Here is a 15,557-nt window from a genome sequence, read left to right as displayed (position 1 = left end):
GAATCGGAGCCTGAGGCTTCAACGGACGTCCGAGCGGCTAGAATGAGACAAGCCTGGAGAAGGTTCTTGCCGATGCAAAGGATTCAGTACATGCGTATTGTCTGTGGGAAGGAGCACGCCCGTTCATCGTTGCTTCCTGATCCTGTTCTACGCGACCGCAATCGAGAGCTCGAACACTTTCACCCACCGGTGAATACCTTTGACAATGGGCATGTAAGTGACGGGACTAAGTATGCTTCAGCATGGGCGATCGTTCTAGTTCCAGATCTCTGGAGAATACAAATTACCCGAAGATGGGCTGGTGGGATCCACCTTGTGTAGAAGGTGTGGCGGGGCAAGAAGCGTCAATGTTTGGCTTCAGCATAGCGAATGGAAACTGTGAACCAGCGTCTTGCTATCGCCCATCGGTCATGTGTCGACCATCAGCCCATGGCATGGTAATGCTGCAAGGTTGCGCCAGGGTTCATGCTCGTGCCTTCCAGAAAAGGTCATATGACATCTCTGCATTAGAGCGATGATTGGAGCTCTTAGCGCTGCTGTATTCAACGGACAATCCGTGCGAATGCAACTCCATTGACTTCCATTGATAGTTTTTCATACTAGAAATGCAGATCCACTCTGGGGCGAATTTGACGTGGGATACGCATACGAGCTTGAAAGGAGCACACTCACTGCATGACCGACCAAGCACCTAAGCCATGAGGCAACATCATGAAGCGTGTCCGGGTCCAGTGACGCGTAGAAAGAGAACGTTACGCTTGCAGGGTTCGGACTTGGTTCGGGAAAGGTCGTCGTTCCATGCCGGCGGACCAATGGGCGCCGCTCATGCCTCTCCAATCTCCCTGTGGAAGAACACTGCATCTCTACAATGCGATTGCGGGAATAGTAATTGGGTACCAACAGAGCGGACACTTGTTGGAGATCAAATCACTAGTGCGTGGACAGAACTTTGAATTTCTCCGCTGTTGGCTGTTTTTCCGTCAACTACGGTAATACATTAATTGTTTGAGGCGCTACCTACACTCGAAATAACTCAACCGTATCTGATCGGGGCCTCGAAGCAGAGCTCGGTAATATTCCGACTTTGGGTTTGTCGTATTACCCTAGTCATGCAGTCTTCGTCATGAGCTTCATCTCTACCGGGCCGGCCACCCTTCGCCTACCGCTCGCTATCCAGTTCCCTACGCTAGTGTGGTAGTTGGTCGCTGAATATTTGTTTTTGAGGACAGGAATGTGCAACCTAAGCACTGTTTCCTCATTTACGTCCAGGAGCGAGGCCAGGGACGGCGCTGAAACGCTCATCTCGTTCTGTCTTGAACAGAAGCTGACACCAGAACTCTTTATTGTCCTCGTCAAACCACGTCCAGAACTTGCCCTCTCGCCGGTCGACCTCACGAGCTTGCAACTTGACTGCGACGGTCTCGTACGGCTCACCGGCAACGATAAAGTACTGGTAATTGGGGTCCGGGTCCTCCACCTTTTGTTCATATGCACTCATGAAGCGCACGCGGGGAATTATGCCTGGGGTGATGTCTGGGAATTGGAACTGGAACAACAGCCCGTTCTGGCGGGTGACTTGATCGCGGACCTTTGTGATTCTGTAGCCCGGCCGCCCAATCTTGATGACGTTCTTCTTGACCTGTACGCCCGCGAGCAAGCCTTGTTGCATAGAATCGTCCTTCTTGCCTTCCCTCTGTTCCTTAGCAGCACGGCGAGCGAGATTGGTCTGATGCTTCCTTCCTTGCGTATGTGCCAAATATGAGCCATCGTTCTGGTGCACTGTCAAGCAGAGACGGCATTCGAAGCTCCCGACGTGGTTCTTGAAGAAGTACGGGTCCTTGTCGAGGTCGATGGTCTCGAGCGCGAGCTTGCGAAGTCGTTCGCGACGGTCGGCATTGGTCGCGGACGACGATGCGACACCTCCGCCGCCGAACTTGGAGCCTGCACGATTCTGCGCGCGTTAGCAGTTGGTTGCGATAAAGTTTTGGAGAACGTACTTGGTAGTCCATGTCTGCTGGTCAATGATGTCTGTTAATCGAGCGTGATCAAAGCTGAGAAGTTCACACCGAGATTGTGGCCTGGCAAAGCGAGCTGCGAAGGCGCGGCTGCTGGATTGTTGAAGTTGAGTTCCACAGAGTCGTAGTCACCGTGATCGCGAAAGTGAACGGTAGCGCGCCGCCGCCAAGAATCTGTCACGTGGATCAGGCAGAACAACATGGAAGTCACATCCCAAGCATCTTGCGTACTTTCCTAGAACAGTGACCAGAAATGCTCTTATCGTCTTCTTCTGCCTCTTCTCCAGCATTCTAAGCGTTTATTAATTCGCTAAGGCGACTGTACTGCCCCGCGTCATCCCACACGCGGTGTTACTTTTCACCAATGGCTACAAAATTTTATATCGGCAAGCGGCTCTCTTACGACGATCAGCTATGCACCGTTCGATACATAGGAGAAGTCAAAGGCACGAAAGGCGAGTGGCTGGGGGTGGAGTGGGACGATCCCATACGCGGGAAGCATTCTGGCGAGCATGGAGGCATTAGGTATTTTGAATGTAAGGCCCACAAGCAAATTCTCAAACTTTAACGGATTGGACCGCTATAATTGATCATTCCCCGTGGTACACCCGATCGGCATCGGGTCCTCGACAATCATAATCGCGTGGCTTCGAGAATTAACATCTTTCATGCCATCGCATGACCAACACTGACCACAACCACAGGCCTCAACAAAAGTTCAACATCAGGCTCCTTCATACGCCCAGCCCGCAAACCAGACCCATCGCGCTCCTTTTCTGAAGCCCTCAAAGCAAAGTATGCCTCAGACCCAGTCCAGGACCCATCCATCCACATTGTCTTCGCCACCAAGCCCGGCGACAATGCCCTTAAGAAAGACCCCCTGGCGAGGATCAACCAGCCCATCCGAATCAGTGGAAAAGAGGTGGAAGAAGTCGGCTTTGACAAGATCAGGAAGCAGCTTGCTCAACTTGGCGAGCTCAAGATTGTCATACTCGATGGCCTGCGGATGGAAAGGAGTTCTGCGAGGTTGAGAAACGGCATGGATGAGTGGGAGAAAGGGCTCACGGACGTAGAAGAGGCGTGTCCGAAAGCTGTCGAACTCGACCTGAGTAGGAACCTATTCGAAGAATGGAGGGAGGTCGCGTCAATATGCGAGCAGCTAGCAAAGCTGAAAAGCCTACGAGTCGAGTACGCCCCGCCCTCTCTCCTTCCCTTACCACACTACCAACTAACACACCTCAGCGGCACTCGCTTCCTTACCACCTCCATAACCCCTGCCGAGCGCCCCCGCTGCCTCTCCGCCTTCGCCCACATCACCGATCTCAAGCTCGAAGACACGCTCCTCCCCTGGTCCGCCCTCGCCTCCCTAACCCACCTCTTCCCCTCCCTAACCGCTTTCTCCGCCTCCTCGAACCTGCTCGCCACACTCACCCCACACGCCCTCACACCAACCCTAACCTCGCTCACGCTAGAGGACAACGCGCTCCCCACACTCGCCTGTCTCGCGCCTTTAACCTCCCTCCCCAACCTCCGCCGCCTCATCCTCAAGTCCAATAAGATCTCCTCGATTACGGCTTCCCCCTCGGATGCTGCCCCGGTCTTTTCAAAGAGTGTGGCGGAAGTGGACTTGACATACAACGACATATCAACTTGGTCTTTTCTCAATTCACTCCCCACCTCCTTTCCGGGCCTCATATCACTCCGCATCAGCCACAACCCGCTCTACTTGCACCTCCGTACGCCCGACGGCCGCAAAATGACGCCCGAAGACGGGTACATGCTGACCATTGCGCGGCTGTCCTGCCTTACCATCCTCAACTACTCCCCGATTACGGACAAAGAACGGCTCAACGCAGAGTCATACTACCTCTCGCTCATAGGCAAAGAGCTTGCCTACGCGCCGGAAGCCGACGAAGCGGCGATTCTGGAGGACCACCCAAGGTGGAAAGAGCTGTGCGAGGAGTATGGGGAGCCGAGGGTGGAGCGGGAGAGGGGCGGTGTGAATCCCAACTCGCTGGCCGCGCGGCTTGTCAAGCTTCACGTGTATCTCAAAGAGCAGGAAGGAGGGAATAAGAAGACGACGGTGCTGGAAATACCCGCACGCTGCACGGCGTACACGCTTCTCGGTCTCGTAGGCCGCGCTTTCGATCTCCCGCCAACAAAGCTGCGGCTGGTCTGGGAGACGGGGGACTGGGTGCCTGCCGCGCAGGCAAGTGTGGATGTGGCTGAGGCAGAGAGTGAAGACGAGGACGAGGATGAAGAGGATGAAGAGGATGAAGAGGATGAAGAGGATGAAGAGGATGGGGAGGGGCAGAGGGTGGAGAGGGAGGTTGAGATAGTGGCTGGGACGAGGGGCGTGGGGACGTGGGTTGAGGGGATGGAGGGGACTATCCGCGTGGAGCTGCGGTGAGCGGTGTGCTAGGAGGTGTGACGGGTGTTGAAGAGACGAGTGATTAATAGATACATATTCTGAAGAATACAGCAGACGCAGACGCAGATGCAGACGCAGACGGAAAATGGGTATATTGCTTTACTGCGCGACACGACGCGAACCCGCCAAACCAAATCACACCAACTAACCCACCCCACTCCCCGCTACCTGGGTGCCATCCCGTTCTTGTAAGAGGACCGTTTCTACCGATCCTCCTTATCCGGCTTCCTCCGCTGCCGCGTACTCTTCTTCCCAGTGACCACTGCATCGTCATCCTCCTCGTCCTTCCCCTTGCCTAAATCCTCCGTCAAATGCCACTCCTCGCGATCATACCAATCCTCGCCGTCACTCATCTCGCCTAGATGCGCCTCCGCCTTCGCCATCTTAAGCACCTCCTGCCTCATACGCTCGCCCTCCATTATCCCAGAGAACAGCTCTGCCGCAAGCCGCGCGACCTCTTCTTGCTTCTGCACGTATGCCATGAGCAGGAGGCGGGTATCTTCGGCTTCGTCGGCGGGCAGCCCGAGGTCACGGTCGGGTAGGGCGTCGGTGGGGAAGACGAACATGGGGTGGACTTCGTGGACGGAGGAGGAGGGCGAGGCGGGCGGGGAGGGCGACTCTGCGGCGCGAGCTTGCCGACGCGTGGTCATGCGGTGTGCGGTGTTGTGCGATGCCGTGTCGGAGGCATCGTCTGCATCGGGGAAGGGCGGGTGCTCGCCGTTTGTCTGGGTGGGTTCTGCGTCGTCGGCACGAGGCATGTCGTTGGGGACGTGTGATGTGCCATTTTGGACTTCTGAAGTGGACGTGCCGTTCGGCTCTTGTATTCTTGGGGCGCCGTTGCTTTGCGTGGCGTCCGACATTTCGACGTCCTCGCCGGCGGCTGAGGTTTCCTGGGTTGTGTTCTCGTCTGCGCCTTTTCTGCTGTGCTCGTCGGGGCCATTTGCCGCTCGTCCGTTGGGTAGGTCGCGCCCAAAGTCGAGAAAAGATTCGTGGGCCAGGGAAGCCAGCGCGTTTGGCGCAAAGCTGGGGTCGCCTTGAAACTTCAACTGCAAGGTCTTTGCATGCCGTAGGGCCAGGTTCTCCTTTCGCGATATGGCGGCGGCTTCGTTTGTGAGGTTGGTGAGGTGCTTGGAGGTGTAGGCGACGCTATACGAGGGGTGTGTAGGTAGATCGGCAGCGGAGCTCAACGGAGCGAGCAGTTCTGCATGAAGATGTTAGTTGGCAAGCTACCCACGAGCAGAGCGGAGCTCACGCACCTTCCAAGCGCATGTCGGCGTATGGATTCTCTTCGACGGGCGAGAGGTCGTCCTCATCGTCCTCGTCGCCAATCTCGACAATGTCGCCATCGGGGTCGTATCGCGGAGGGTTGCGCTGGAGGATGTATCTGCGATAGCCGGCATGCTCGATTCTCTGAGGGCGGACGGTTAGTGTGGACCCTGGCGCAGCGCTGTCGGGGTGCGCACCTTTTTGTACGGGCGATGGCCGTTGACCAGGTCTGTGTCGCCGTGGTGCGAATAGTGGACTTTGCGCTTCAGGCTCTGCTTCTGCGGTCCGTACGTCGGCGCCGTGTCTTCGTTGTCGGAGGCTGGCGAGGGAGGTCAGTCAGGTGCGGCGACAGCGAGGAAGCAGGAGGCGCGCGTACAGTCGTCGGGACGCAGTATTCTCCGCTTCATGGAGAAGATGGTGTCAATGATCTGCTGCTGCTGCGACCCGGCCATGGCGACTGCGGCTCAGCGCGAGCGCGGCTTCTGCGAATGCTGGCGGAGCTGCGAGCGCGGCGGGCGCGGGAGGGCGGGTGACGATGGCGCCAGGCAAACGCGGGGAGCTTCGCGACGCGCAGAGACGAGCAGCAGAGCGCTCGGGGGGCGGGATGCTTCGTGGAAGAACGTCTGGCTGGAGCCGGCGTGGGAGGGGAGAAAGAAGCAGGGCCGCTCACGCACAAGCCAGAGCGGAAACGCGCCGGGGTCTAGTGCGGGCGACATCATCAGCCCCAGCAGATGCGTAGCTTGCCGTGTGCAACCCGCCCTGCACGCAGCAATCCGTGCCCACCGCCGACCTTCGCACTGCGTCGAGCTGTAGAGCGCCCGAGAGAGCCCCCCGCGCGGCTAAGACATCCATTCCCGCTGCCCCGCCGTCCCTCGATGGAGAGGTAGCCACACCCAGCACGCCATGGATGCATATCCGCCCGCATACGTCGTGCACAACCTCCCCTTCATCGTGCTCTCGGGACTGGGCACGCAACCCGACCTCGAACCACGCCGCGCTTTCCACGAGCTCCTGCCCGGCCGCGCCGTCAGCGCCGTGACCTCTGACATAGCCCAGCTTGCCAGCGACCGCGCGCAACAGCTGTTGGACGAGTTCCTGAGCTATGACAACACACACACGCCATGGGAGGCGCATGGGCTGGACCGGAGGGACACCCTGGCCAAGTTCAGGATGCGGGCAGTAGGGAGGGTAGGCCAGGCGCCCGTCTGCAGTGGACTGTAGGCATTCAGGCAGCGCGCTCGCTCTGCCCGTGAGACGCTGGACCATGATTGCCGACAGGTGGAATGAACATGTGCTTATACGCGGCAGAACTTTCAATTGCCCCCCAAGAAGGCTGACGCGCCCACCACCTCGGAGACTTCCCCGCCAGGCAGTCCCACCATAGCTGCTGCGACGTCGTGGATCCTGCACTCGCCCATCTCCCCGCTGTCACCACGCGCGCCCGTGTTTCCGGATGGCGCCATGACCCCAGTATGGGTCGCCAAACACCAAGATTACATACCTTCCGTCTTTGTGTCATTCTTCGAATTCACCACCGACCCCATCACCAACAGCCTCCACGACAACCACCTCAAGTCAGAGATCATCAAGGTCAAGGAGCAGATACAGAGGTCGGGATACAAAACCAGATTTGCAGTAGTGCTGCTGAGCGACAAGTCTGTACTCGAAGCACCTGATATCGATGAGCGCCTGAACAACATACGCCGGAACACCGGATTGGACCCCAAAACCCAGCTTTTCTTCCTTCCCCCCTCGTCGCTGGTCGAGCTTCGTTCCTTTGTCGCCAACGTCTTGACCACCTTGAAGCCAATCAGCGTGGAGTACTACCGCGACCTCACAAAACGCGCAAGGCGGAAGAAAACTAGGAGCACCATTCCGCCACCCACAGCGCCTCCCACCCGCGGCACATCACAAGTACTGGGGTATCCCGGCTGGGGTCTTCGGTATGAGTTCAAGTTGGGTGTGTTTGCAGAGTTCCGACAAGAGATGGATGCGGCTCAACGACACTATAACATCGCGCTTGACATACTGTTTGGGCCAGAGGGTATATTTGAGACCACTGCAAGCTGGTCGCCAAGATGGGACGAAATCCGCTTACTCGCCGATACCATAGCACTGAGGCATGTCCGCTGCCAAATCTCCAACAACTACCTCACCTCGGCCGCGCAAACCTGGCACAAGTACAAGACCAAGTTGAAAGACGTCCTTGATAGACGCGGGAAAGGAACTTCAAACTACGGCTGGGAAGCATGGGAGTCAACTTGGGCCCAGACAATGGCTCAGCTCATACAGCAAGCGGACCTGAGGGTCTTCAGGATCACCGATCCTCTACCAGAGTCAGAGCTCTTGCCCAGCGTAGATATGAACCCAGTCTACGCGCCGCCGGAAAAACAATTCCCGACTGGGGAGCGTATACCGCCCTGGGAACTCCTCCATCACGCGGGCTACTGGTACAAATCAGCTGCCGAACACGCAAAGAGGAGATATCTGCTAGCCAGAGATATGCCCGAAGAGGATCGCACTCCTCCTGGCATGTCACCCGCGACCAAGGTCTCGAACAGAAACCAAGTGTATGATCACTACCTCGTCCCTGAGCCTCATTTGGAGTTCCCTCTTCAAGGCACTTCGGGAGGCTTCGAGCACTGGAAGGACATCGTTGGAAAGCTCAATGCTGCAATAGATGAGTTCAGAGCTCGACGCCAGGAACGAAAAGTTCACCAGCTGCAGCTCGAAGCTGCACGAACCCTGCTTCATGTGAAAGAATTCGACGAGGCCTTCAAAGTCTTACGACCATTATGGGAGAATATGGCATGGCGGAAGGAAGGCTTTTGGAGCTTGGCCTCGGAGGTAGTTTGGGGTATGCACGAATGTGCCCTGCGTGTTCGGGACGTCGAAACATATATAGCAACGGAGTGGGAACTCAACTCATCTGGTAAGTCTCAAGCCATCAATACATACGCGCCAGTTTTAATCAGCTGGCAGTTCTCACAGGCAAATCAAAGTACAAACATGATTTGATGAACTGCCTCGCGCCGCTTCCTCGCGATACTTCAGCTGGCAACACTGTTGTTAATCTAGACACTGAGAACTACATTTCATGCTGTAAGTGTCCTCTCTTTGCGCATCAGGTCACGCTAACAGCTCAGTATCTTCGACCTTCACCTTTGAAAAGAACGAAGGCAACGTCGGCGAGCCGCTAACCGCTCAAATTGCAATCACGTCATGGGCGAGACGAGGATCCACACCTATAACGCTGTCAAACGTCGCCTTTCAATTTAAGGGAAGTCTTAGCGAAATCCAACTATCGCATGTAGCAGGCGAATCAGCCTCCAGCAGCGACTCGCGGCTCTTCGACTGCAGCCTTGAAGAACAGACCTCTTCCACCGAAAAACCACGATGGGCAGGCAATTCTGATCTAACGTTCCATCCGGGTCAAACAAAAGTATTCAGTTTCCTGATCACATTCCGAGACTCAGGTGAAGTGGAAGTAATGAGCTCCAAATTCGACATAGAAACAGAGCGCTTCGACCTCATAGTATCAACCAACGACCTGCCGTTCAACCTCTCGCCCAAATGGTGGATACCATGGGGAATAACCATCAAACCACGGAAGCTGCAGACAGGCTCTGGGGCGACTGTGAAAGTGCTGCCCAAGCCTCCGAAGATGGAGGTTCGCCTGCCCAATGTGCGAGAGCATTACTACACCGACGAGCCTGTCACCTTAGCCATGGAAATTTGGAACAGAGAAGATGAGGACACCGAAGCTGTGCTCGAAGTCCGACTTCTCGGCCGCTCTAAAGATTCCTTGGGCTACTCTTGGATCCGCGACGTCGCGTCTCCTATGAAAGAAGTCCCGCCGCCTATTGACAACGACGACATGGACCTCCCAGGGCACGTCGTCGGGCGCCTCGCCCAAGGCGAAAAGACCATCGAAAAGATCCGCTTTACGGCACCTTCCGACCCCGCCGACTACGCTCTCGAGGTCAAGGTCCTCTACCACCTACTCAGCGACCGCGACATCCCCATCTCCAAAATCATGATCGCAGACATCGTCTTCACATCACCCTTTGAAACAAGCTACGAGCTCACGCCCCGCGTCCACCCCGATCCCTGGCCGAGCTACTTCTCCCTCTCCTCCGCCCCCGGTGCCCCCTCCGACGCCTTCGGCATAGCCCAGAAATGGCATCTCACCGCCAAAATCGCCTCATACGCAACCGAAAGCCTCGAACTCAAAGACCTCGCCGTAGAAACCCACGCCGTCCACGGCGGCGCCACGTGCTCCGTAACCCGCGACTTCGACTCCATCCCCACCGCCGACGCCACCATGCATCCGCAAGCCCTGCACGCCCACAGCTTCACCATCGACATCCGCAAGACGAACCTCGAGGAGCGCCGCCCTACCGCCATCGATACCAGCCTGAACGTCCTCTGGCGCCGCGCAGGCCCACACGCAGACGCAGACGTAGACCCCGCTCCCACAGTTATGACCACGATCCCCATCCCGCGCATCCAGCTTCCCGGCGGTGAGCCCCGCGTCCTCGCGTCCGCCGCGCCGTCTCCCTCCATCTCCTCCGCCATCCACCTCACCTACACCCTCGAGAACCCCACTATGCACTTCCTGACGTTTGAGCTAGCGATGGAGGCGAGTGAGGAGTTTGGCTTCAGCGGCGCAAAGCTCAAGACGCTGCAGATTTTGCCGATGAGCAGGCAGGAGGTTAGTTATGTGGTTGTGCCTGTGAAGAAGGAGGGAGCGGAGGGGGGTTGGTGGATTACTCCAAATTTGAGGGTCACGGATCGGTACTTCAATAAGACGTTGAAGGTGTTTGGGACGGATGGGATGAGGATGGACAAAAAGGGGGTTGGGGTATGGGTTCAAGCGGACGAGGCGGGAAAGGTAGTTGCGGCGTGAGATGGTGAGAAGATTGAAGTTGGGAAAGAGGGTTTCAGGTTGCAGTGGTAGCTTGGATAGTGTGGTAGGGAGCATAGGAGCTCTGAAGAGGTAGCAGCGCGCTGTGCGGCTCTGTGCTCAGTATCTTTACTCTTCGTAGCCGCATCATAATGCACCTACTCGAGATTCCAAACGCCAGTCTCCACTCTGCAGAACCCGCCTTACCTCAGCCTAAAAGTTCTCAATCTGGCGGGCCTCATCGTCGGTTCCAGCGCCTCTCCATGCATCACCCCGTAGACATAGCTTCGTCCCACCAACTGATGACCTTCTTTACACGGTCGCAAGACAAGTGGCATATCACTGCCGAGAACTACACAGACCAGATCTCCTTTACGAGTACCAGGGGGGCACAATCCCATATAGCCACTCTTACTGATAAAAAAGCTCGACTTCCAACAGCGAAGGGCGAGGGCTTCACTGAACGCGTCTCGGTGATCAAAGCCCACGTGAGGCTCTGATCCGACGGGCCAATGCAGTCGAAGCGGAGACTCTGCGGGACCGAGGAAGGGCGAGAGGATCTCGTGGTCTGAGAGAAGGGGGGAGGTACGACCTGTCCATGCGGCGAACAAAGAGACGTAGTCGTCAAAGGATGGAACATCTTCGTCACCGTTAACGGACTGCACATCTTCGTCGTAATCGCTAAGAGAATGCACAGCTTCTTCGTTAAGGTCAGCCTGGCTTGACTCTTCACTGTCGTCTGACGTTTTCAAAAAGTATGTAGCTGCCGTAGTATCTTCTCGCTCAACATGGCTTATCACGTACAGGAATCCCACGGCTAGGGCGTAAAAATCCGTGGCATCCACCGCGGAGTCGAAGTCTTCCACGCGAAGCGCGCGTTTGTTTCCGTCACAAATCAGGGTCCTGAAGTAGACTTGTAGCTGAGGGAGTCCGGTTGGGTGGGCGACGCTGGCTTGGGAAAGCACCATGGGAGTCGTGTTCTTCCACCTCATCAATTGATGTTACAAATACCCCTTGTACTGAAAGCACATTCGAATCAACCGAAAGCGTGGCCCTCGCACTTTTCCCGGTGCCGGCTGCAAAGCCTGCATCAGCATCGATGCTGTTCGATATGTTACCAAGATCAGGTATCCATGAAGGCATATCAGCCAGTGAACCCGAAGCCCTGGTGCCGACGCCTGCATGAACCAGTGTGGAAAGATTCCCATCTTGTGCCGCTAAAGCAACCACTAGATCAGTGTACACCTGCAACAACGACTTGTTGTAGTCGACATGGATGTCGATCGCACCACCCTCGCTCAGCCCGAGCAAAGCATATACTCTGTCCCTGGGATCAGTGCACTGGAAAGCCAAAGTCCGAGGTATCAAGCTCATAAAATCTTCTCGTTGGCCTTTGCGCAAGGCATGTCTCAGCACTATAGCAATCGCGCCAGCAGCGTAATCAGGCCAGTGCAGCATCTTTTGACATTCCCCACTCAGATGGCCAATTACCCTTGGCACCCTTGCCTCTCGCCACGCAGCATATGCCAGCACGAAGTCGTCCCACAGAGAAGACCGAGATCCGCATACAAGTATCGCACTGCGAGCGAGTACGATCTCGGGCAGCGTCCATATCCGCCACAACCACGCTTTCTCGAACAAATCTGCAATCGCTTTCCATGCGCGGGGACAGAATGATCGCTAGCCTTCCTCCGGGCTAAGAGTCACAGCATTGCAGCTCTTGATCGCAATATGACAAATACGGCTGAGACTGAATGGGTACCTTTACGGGGCTATTAAATGCAGCCTCTTTGTGAGGCAGCCTTGAGAGCCTAGGATCTATGGGCAGCGATTCGTACAAACCCGGTCTTCTCGATGTCCTAACGTCCCCCCCTACGTGACGGAAAACCCCCCGTGCAGACATAGAAAACTTTCAAGAATGATTAATCACCCACCACACAATTGCTGAAAGCCATGCTTGAGCTATAAGCGTAATTCATATAGTAAACCCGAAATATCGGCTTGCAGCCTAGGATTACAACACATCCACGGTGCTGTTGATCATTACTTGCATCTGTCTGCAACACTATGAACGTCTCACCCCTGCTGCACTGCGATAGCACTAATATTACTTTCTTTTGAAGCCTTTCGGCCGCTGTAACAATGATTTTAAGGGTAGCTAACGTATTCTGTACTTCCCAAACCGCTATTATGTGGATTTGTAAAGTTCCTCCGTTAGAGAGTATACGGTCTTCTTAGCGTAGGCTATCCCGAGGGCGCTTACTCAGTAATCTATTACTGCTTAGAAACTCAACGCTAACTCTAATAACGTTAATCTAGTTCTCTCCGTAAGTCAGGATTCAATGACATAAGCCGGCCACACTAGCAGAGCAAGCCAGGCCTGTGGCTGGTCCATCTCTGGCGCTGCTAATGGCTTGGGCATGTTGCACTTTTATTAATTACTTTGTTTCCGTATTGCTTGCAAGATAGCCTACGTTAAGGATTGGTGCTGTGCTAAAGGCTCTTAACGACATTGAGGCGACAGGAGTCGCCTCACCGGTCAGCCTACGCCATGATGCAGCCTGGCGGGCAGCGCGTACAACCACGACTGTGCCGTCTTATCACCTTTTGTCCTTCGACGCCCTATTCTATTTCGTTAACTTCCAGGTTTCTTGCGCCGACCGATATACTGAATGAATCTAACGAGCCACACGTGTCGCGCGTGCCATGAGATGGCATTTGACCTATAGTCATGGCTCTCATACGCCTCTTGCAGCGTAGACCAGACGGCGGCATCGTCTTCCGCGAAACGACCAATAGCGATGTTCCCGCATACGCAATACTTTCACATACTTGGGGAGAGGAGGAGGTCATTTTCCAAGACATGAAAGGCGGCGTGGACATGAGCAAGGCTGCTAGCAAGGCTGGATGGAAGAAGATACAGTTCTGCGCGAGGCAGGCCGCGGCTGATGGACTGCAGTACTTCTGGATAGACACCTGCTGCATCGACAAGACGAACGCGGTCGAGCTCAGCGCGGCGATCAACTCTATGTTTCGATGGTATCAAGACGCCGCGCGCTGCTACGTCTACCTTCCTAATGTTTCTAAAGCCGACAGTATGGACGATGAAAGCGCATGGAAAGAGGCACTTAGGAAGAGCCGATGGTTCACTCGAGGTTGGACGCTTCAAGAGCTCATCGCACCAAAGCTGGTTGACTTCTTTAGCTCAGAGGGTGCGCGACTTGGGAGCAAGTCATCACTAGAGTCTGAGATACACGAGATTACTGGCATTGCAAAGATTGCTCTCCGAGGCGATGCACTGTCGAGTTTCAGCATCAAGGAGCGGAGGTCCTGGGCAGAGCGCCGCAGTACTACGATTGAAGAGGACGAAGTCTACTGTTTATTTGGGATTTTCGATATTTCTATGGCGCTGATCTATGGAGAGGGAAGGGACCGAGCATACCGGCGGCTGGAGGAAGAGATTCACAAGTTGTACAAGGGTAAGTGGACCTCTGCCTAGGTGTGCTAAATGAAGCAATAGACTGACTGGCATAGGTGTTGATTCCGAACAATATGCCGTCGGGCTTAACCTTGCATCGATCCCTGAAGCCGCACAATTTGTGGCCAGAGAGCAGGAGCTGTCGAAGATGCACGAGCTGCTCCACGGCCACAGTAGCCGAGCGGCAGTCGTTCTTCACGGCTTGGGAGGGATAGGAAAGACTCAACTAGCAGTCGAATACATCAGACGGCATAAGGAGAAGCACACGGCGATCTTCTGGCTAAATGCGAATGATGAGGATTCCCTCCAGCTCAGCTTCCATAGCATCGCGCAGCAAGTCCTACAATCTCACCCCTCGAACAAAATGCTCGGCAGCGTGGACTTAGAAGGAGACCTTAATCGGGTAGTTATTGCAACTAAAGCCTGGCTTAATCTCCATGGAAATACACGTTGGCTCTTAATTTACGATAATTACGATAACCCTCGAATTTCAAATAAATCCAACCGTTCGACAGTCAACATACGTCAATATCTGCCGGAAAGTGACCAAGGATCCATTATCATTACGACACGCTCAGCGAGAGTCACTCAAGGTCGGCGTCTCCATGTTCAGAAACTGACCGGCCTAGAGGACGGCCTCAAGATCTTGGCGAACACGTCTGGAAGGGAAGGTATCACAAACGGTGTGTTAGAACAATACAAAACAAGTGACATAGAGCTAACAGGACAGATTCCGGTGCAAGAGAACTCGCCTCGAAGCTTGATGGCCTGCCTCTGGCTCTTGCCACGGCTGGGGCTTACCTCGAGCACGTGACCGACAGCTTCGCGGAGTATCTCCGGCTGTACGAGGAATCATGGGTAGACCTCCAGGCAACGAGTCCAACGCTAAGCTCATACGAAGACCGGTCGCTATACACAACATGGCAGGTCACGTTTGATCTAATACGAAAGCAGAATGCGGCGTCAGCCCAGTTGCTCAAGCTGTGGGCCTATTTCGATAAGCAAGACATGTGGTTTGAACTTATTCGACATGCACGCTCCACGGACGATGAGTGGATACAGAAGCTCACTCAGAACAAAGTAAGCTTCAATGAGGCAGTGCGATTGCTTTGCGAATACGGCCTGGCTCACCCAGAGCCTTCCCTTGGCCAACCGTCTGGGTCCGGAGGGTACGGAGTGCATAGCTGTGTGCACTCATGGACGATATCTGTCTTGAACGGCGGGTGGGACGACGGCCTCGCGCGGCTAGCTCTGACTTGTGTAGCATCTGAAGTTCCTAACACGGATGTAGACAAGTGGTGGCTCCTTCAGCAGAGGCTCCTTCAACATGTGGCAAGACATAGATGGTTTATCATGAACAGTAATATGGATTTTGGGGGCATGGAATGGACATTGCACAAACTAGGCATGCTATACGCCGCCCAAGGCAAGCTGGCGGAGGCAGAGGCCATGTACAGTCGG

The 15,557-nt window shown here is 55.2% G+C and overlaps 6 protein-coding genes across 6 annotated transcripts; 4 read left to right on the top strand and 2 right to left on the bottom strand.

Annotated features, from left to right (window-relative positions):
• Nucleotides 1-1,255: 1,255 nt before the first annotated feature.
• On the bottom strand, nt 1,256-2,009 carry CC84DRAFT_1183196 (uncharacterized protein; the record flags this gene model as incomplete). Its single annotated transcript, XM_018180671.1, has 2 exons — nt 1,256-1,951; nt 1,998-2,009. 2 exons carry the CDS (start codon nt 2,007-2,009, stop codon nt 1,256-1,258), a joined length of 708 nt encoding a protein of 235 aa, XP_018042945.1.
• Nucleotides 2,010-2,379: 370 nt separating this feature from the next.
• CC84DRAFT_1080946 (uncharacterized protein) lies at nt 2,380-4,425 on the top strand (the record flags this gene model as incomplete). Its single annotated transcript, XM_018173914.1, has 3 exons — nt 2,380-2,551; nt 2,720-3,203; nt 3,258-4,425. The coding sequence occupies 3 exons, from the start codon at nt 2,380-2,382 to the stop codon at nt 4,423-4,425; spliced, it is 1,824 nt and encodes a 607-aa protein (XP_018042944.1).
• Nucleotides 4,426-4,501: 76 nt separating this feature from the next.
• Nucleotides 4,502-6,358, bottom strand: CC84DRAFT_1159866 (uncharacterized protein). Its single transcript, XM_018177349.1, has 4 exons — nt 6,089-6,358; nt 5,910-6,031; nt 5,703-5,856; nt 4,502-5,647 (listed from the first exon to the last, which is right to left on the bottom strand). The coding sequence occupies exons 1-4, from the start codon at nt 6,162-6,164 to the stop codon at nt 4,650-4,652; spliced, it is 1,350 nt and encodes a 449-aa protein (XP_018042943.1). The 5' UTR covers nt 6,165-6,358; the 3' UTR covers nt 4,502-4,649.
• A 257-nt stretch (nt 6,359-6,615) lies between these two features.
• Nucleotides 6,616-10,790, top strand: CC84DRAFT_1254807 (uncharacterized protein; the record flags this gene model as incomplete). The annotated part of the gene is made up of 4 exons (XM_018184491.1): nt 6,616-6,900; nt 7,021-8,644; nt 8,695-8,814; nt 8,859-10,790. The coding sequence occupies 4 exons, from the start codon at nt 6,616-6,618 to the stop codon at nt 10,619-10,621; spliced, it is 3,792 nt and encodes a 1,263-aa protein (XP_018042942.1). The 3' UTR covers nt 10,622-10,790.
• Nucleotides 10,791-11,808: 1,018 nt separating this feature from the next.
• CC84DRAFT_1227113 (uncharacterized protein) lies at nt 11,809-12,349 on the top strand. The gene has a single exon (XM_018183603.1). It carries the CDS (start codon nt 11,891-11,893, stop codon nt 12,293-12,295), a length of 405 nt encoding a protein of 134 aa, XP_018042941.1. The 5' UTR covers nt 11,809-11,890; the 3' UTR covers nt 12,296-12,349.
• A 1,000-nt stretch (nt 12,350-13,349) lies between these two features.
• CC84DRAFT_1053925 (HET-domain-containing protein) lies at nt 13,350-15,557 on the top strand (the record flags this gene model as incomplete). The annotated part of the gene is made up of 3 exons (XM_018173517.1): nt 13,350-14,097; nt 14,153-14,779; nt 14,842-15,557. Coding segments are annotated over 3 exons (2,091 nt in total), but the record flags the coding sequence as incomplete, so codon positions are not given.

The sequence above is a fragment of the Paraphaeosphaeria sporulosa genome, assembly GCF_001642045.1.
Source record: "Paraphaeosphaeria sporulosa strain AP3s5-JAC2a unplaced genomic scaffold CC84scaffold_1, whole genome shotgun sequence".
NCBI classification, from domain to species: domain Eukaryota; kingdom Fungi; phylum Ascomycota; class Dothideomycetes; order Pleosporales; family Didymosphaeriaceae; genus Paraphaeosphaeria; species Paraphaeosphaeria sporulosa.
This window is presented reverse-complemented; position numbering and strand designations above follow the sequence as displayed.

What these genes read in the sequence shown, in the direction of transcription:
- CC84DRAFT_1159866 (XM_018177349.1), bottom strand. Translation starts at nt 6,164, where the DNA reads ATGGCCGGGTCGCAGCAGCAGCAGATCATTGACACCATCTTCTCCATG. An exon ending in AATACTGCGTCCCGACGACT is followed by an intron (nt 6,032 to 6,088) that starts GTACGCGCGCCT and finishes CTCCCTCGCCAG; the next exon opens with CCTCCGACAACGAAGACACG. An exon ending in GCCATCGCCCGTACAAAAAG is followed by an intron (nt 5,857 to 5,909) that starts GTGCGCACCCCG and finishes GTCCGCCCTCAG; the next exon opens with AGAATCGAGCATGCCGGCTA.
- CC84DRAFT_1227113 (XM_018183603.1), top strand. Translation starts at nt 11,891, where the DNA reads ATGGATGTCGATCGCACCACCCTCGCTCAGCCCGAGCAAAGCATATAC.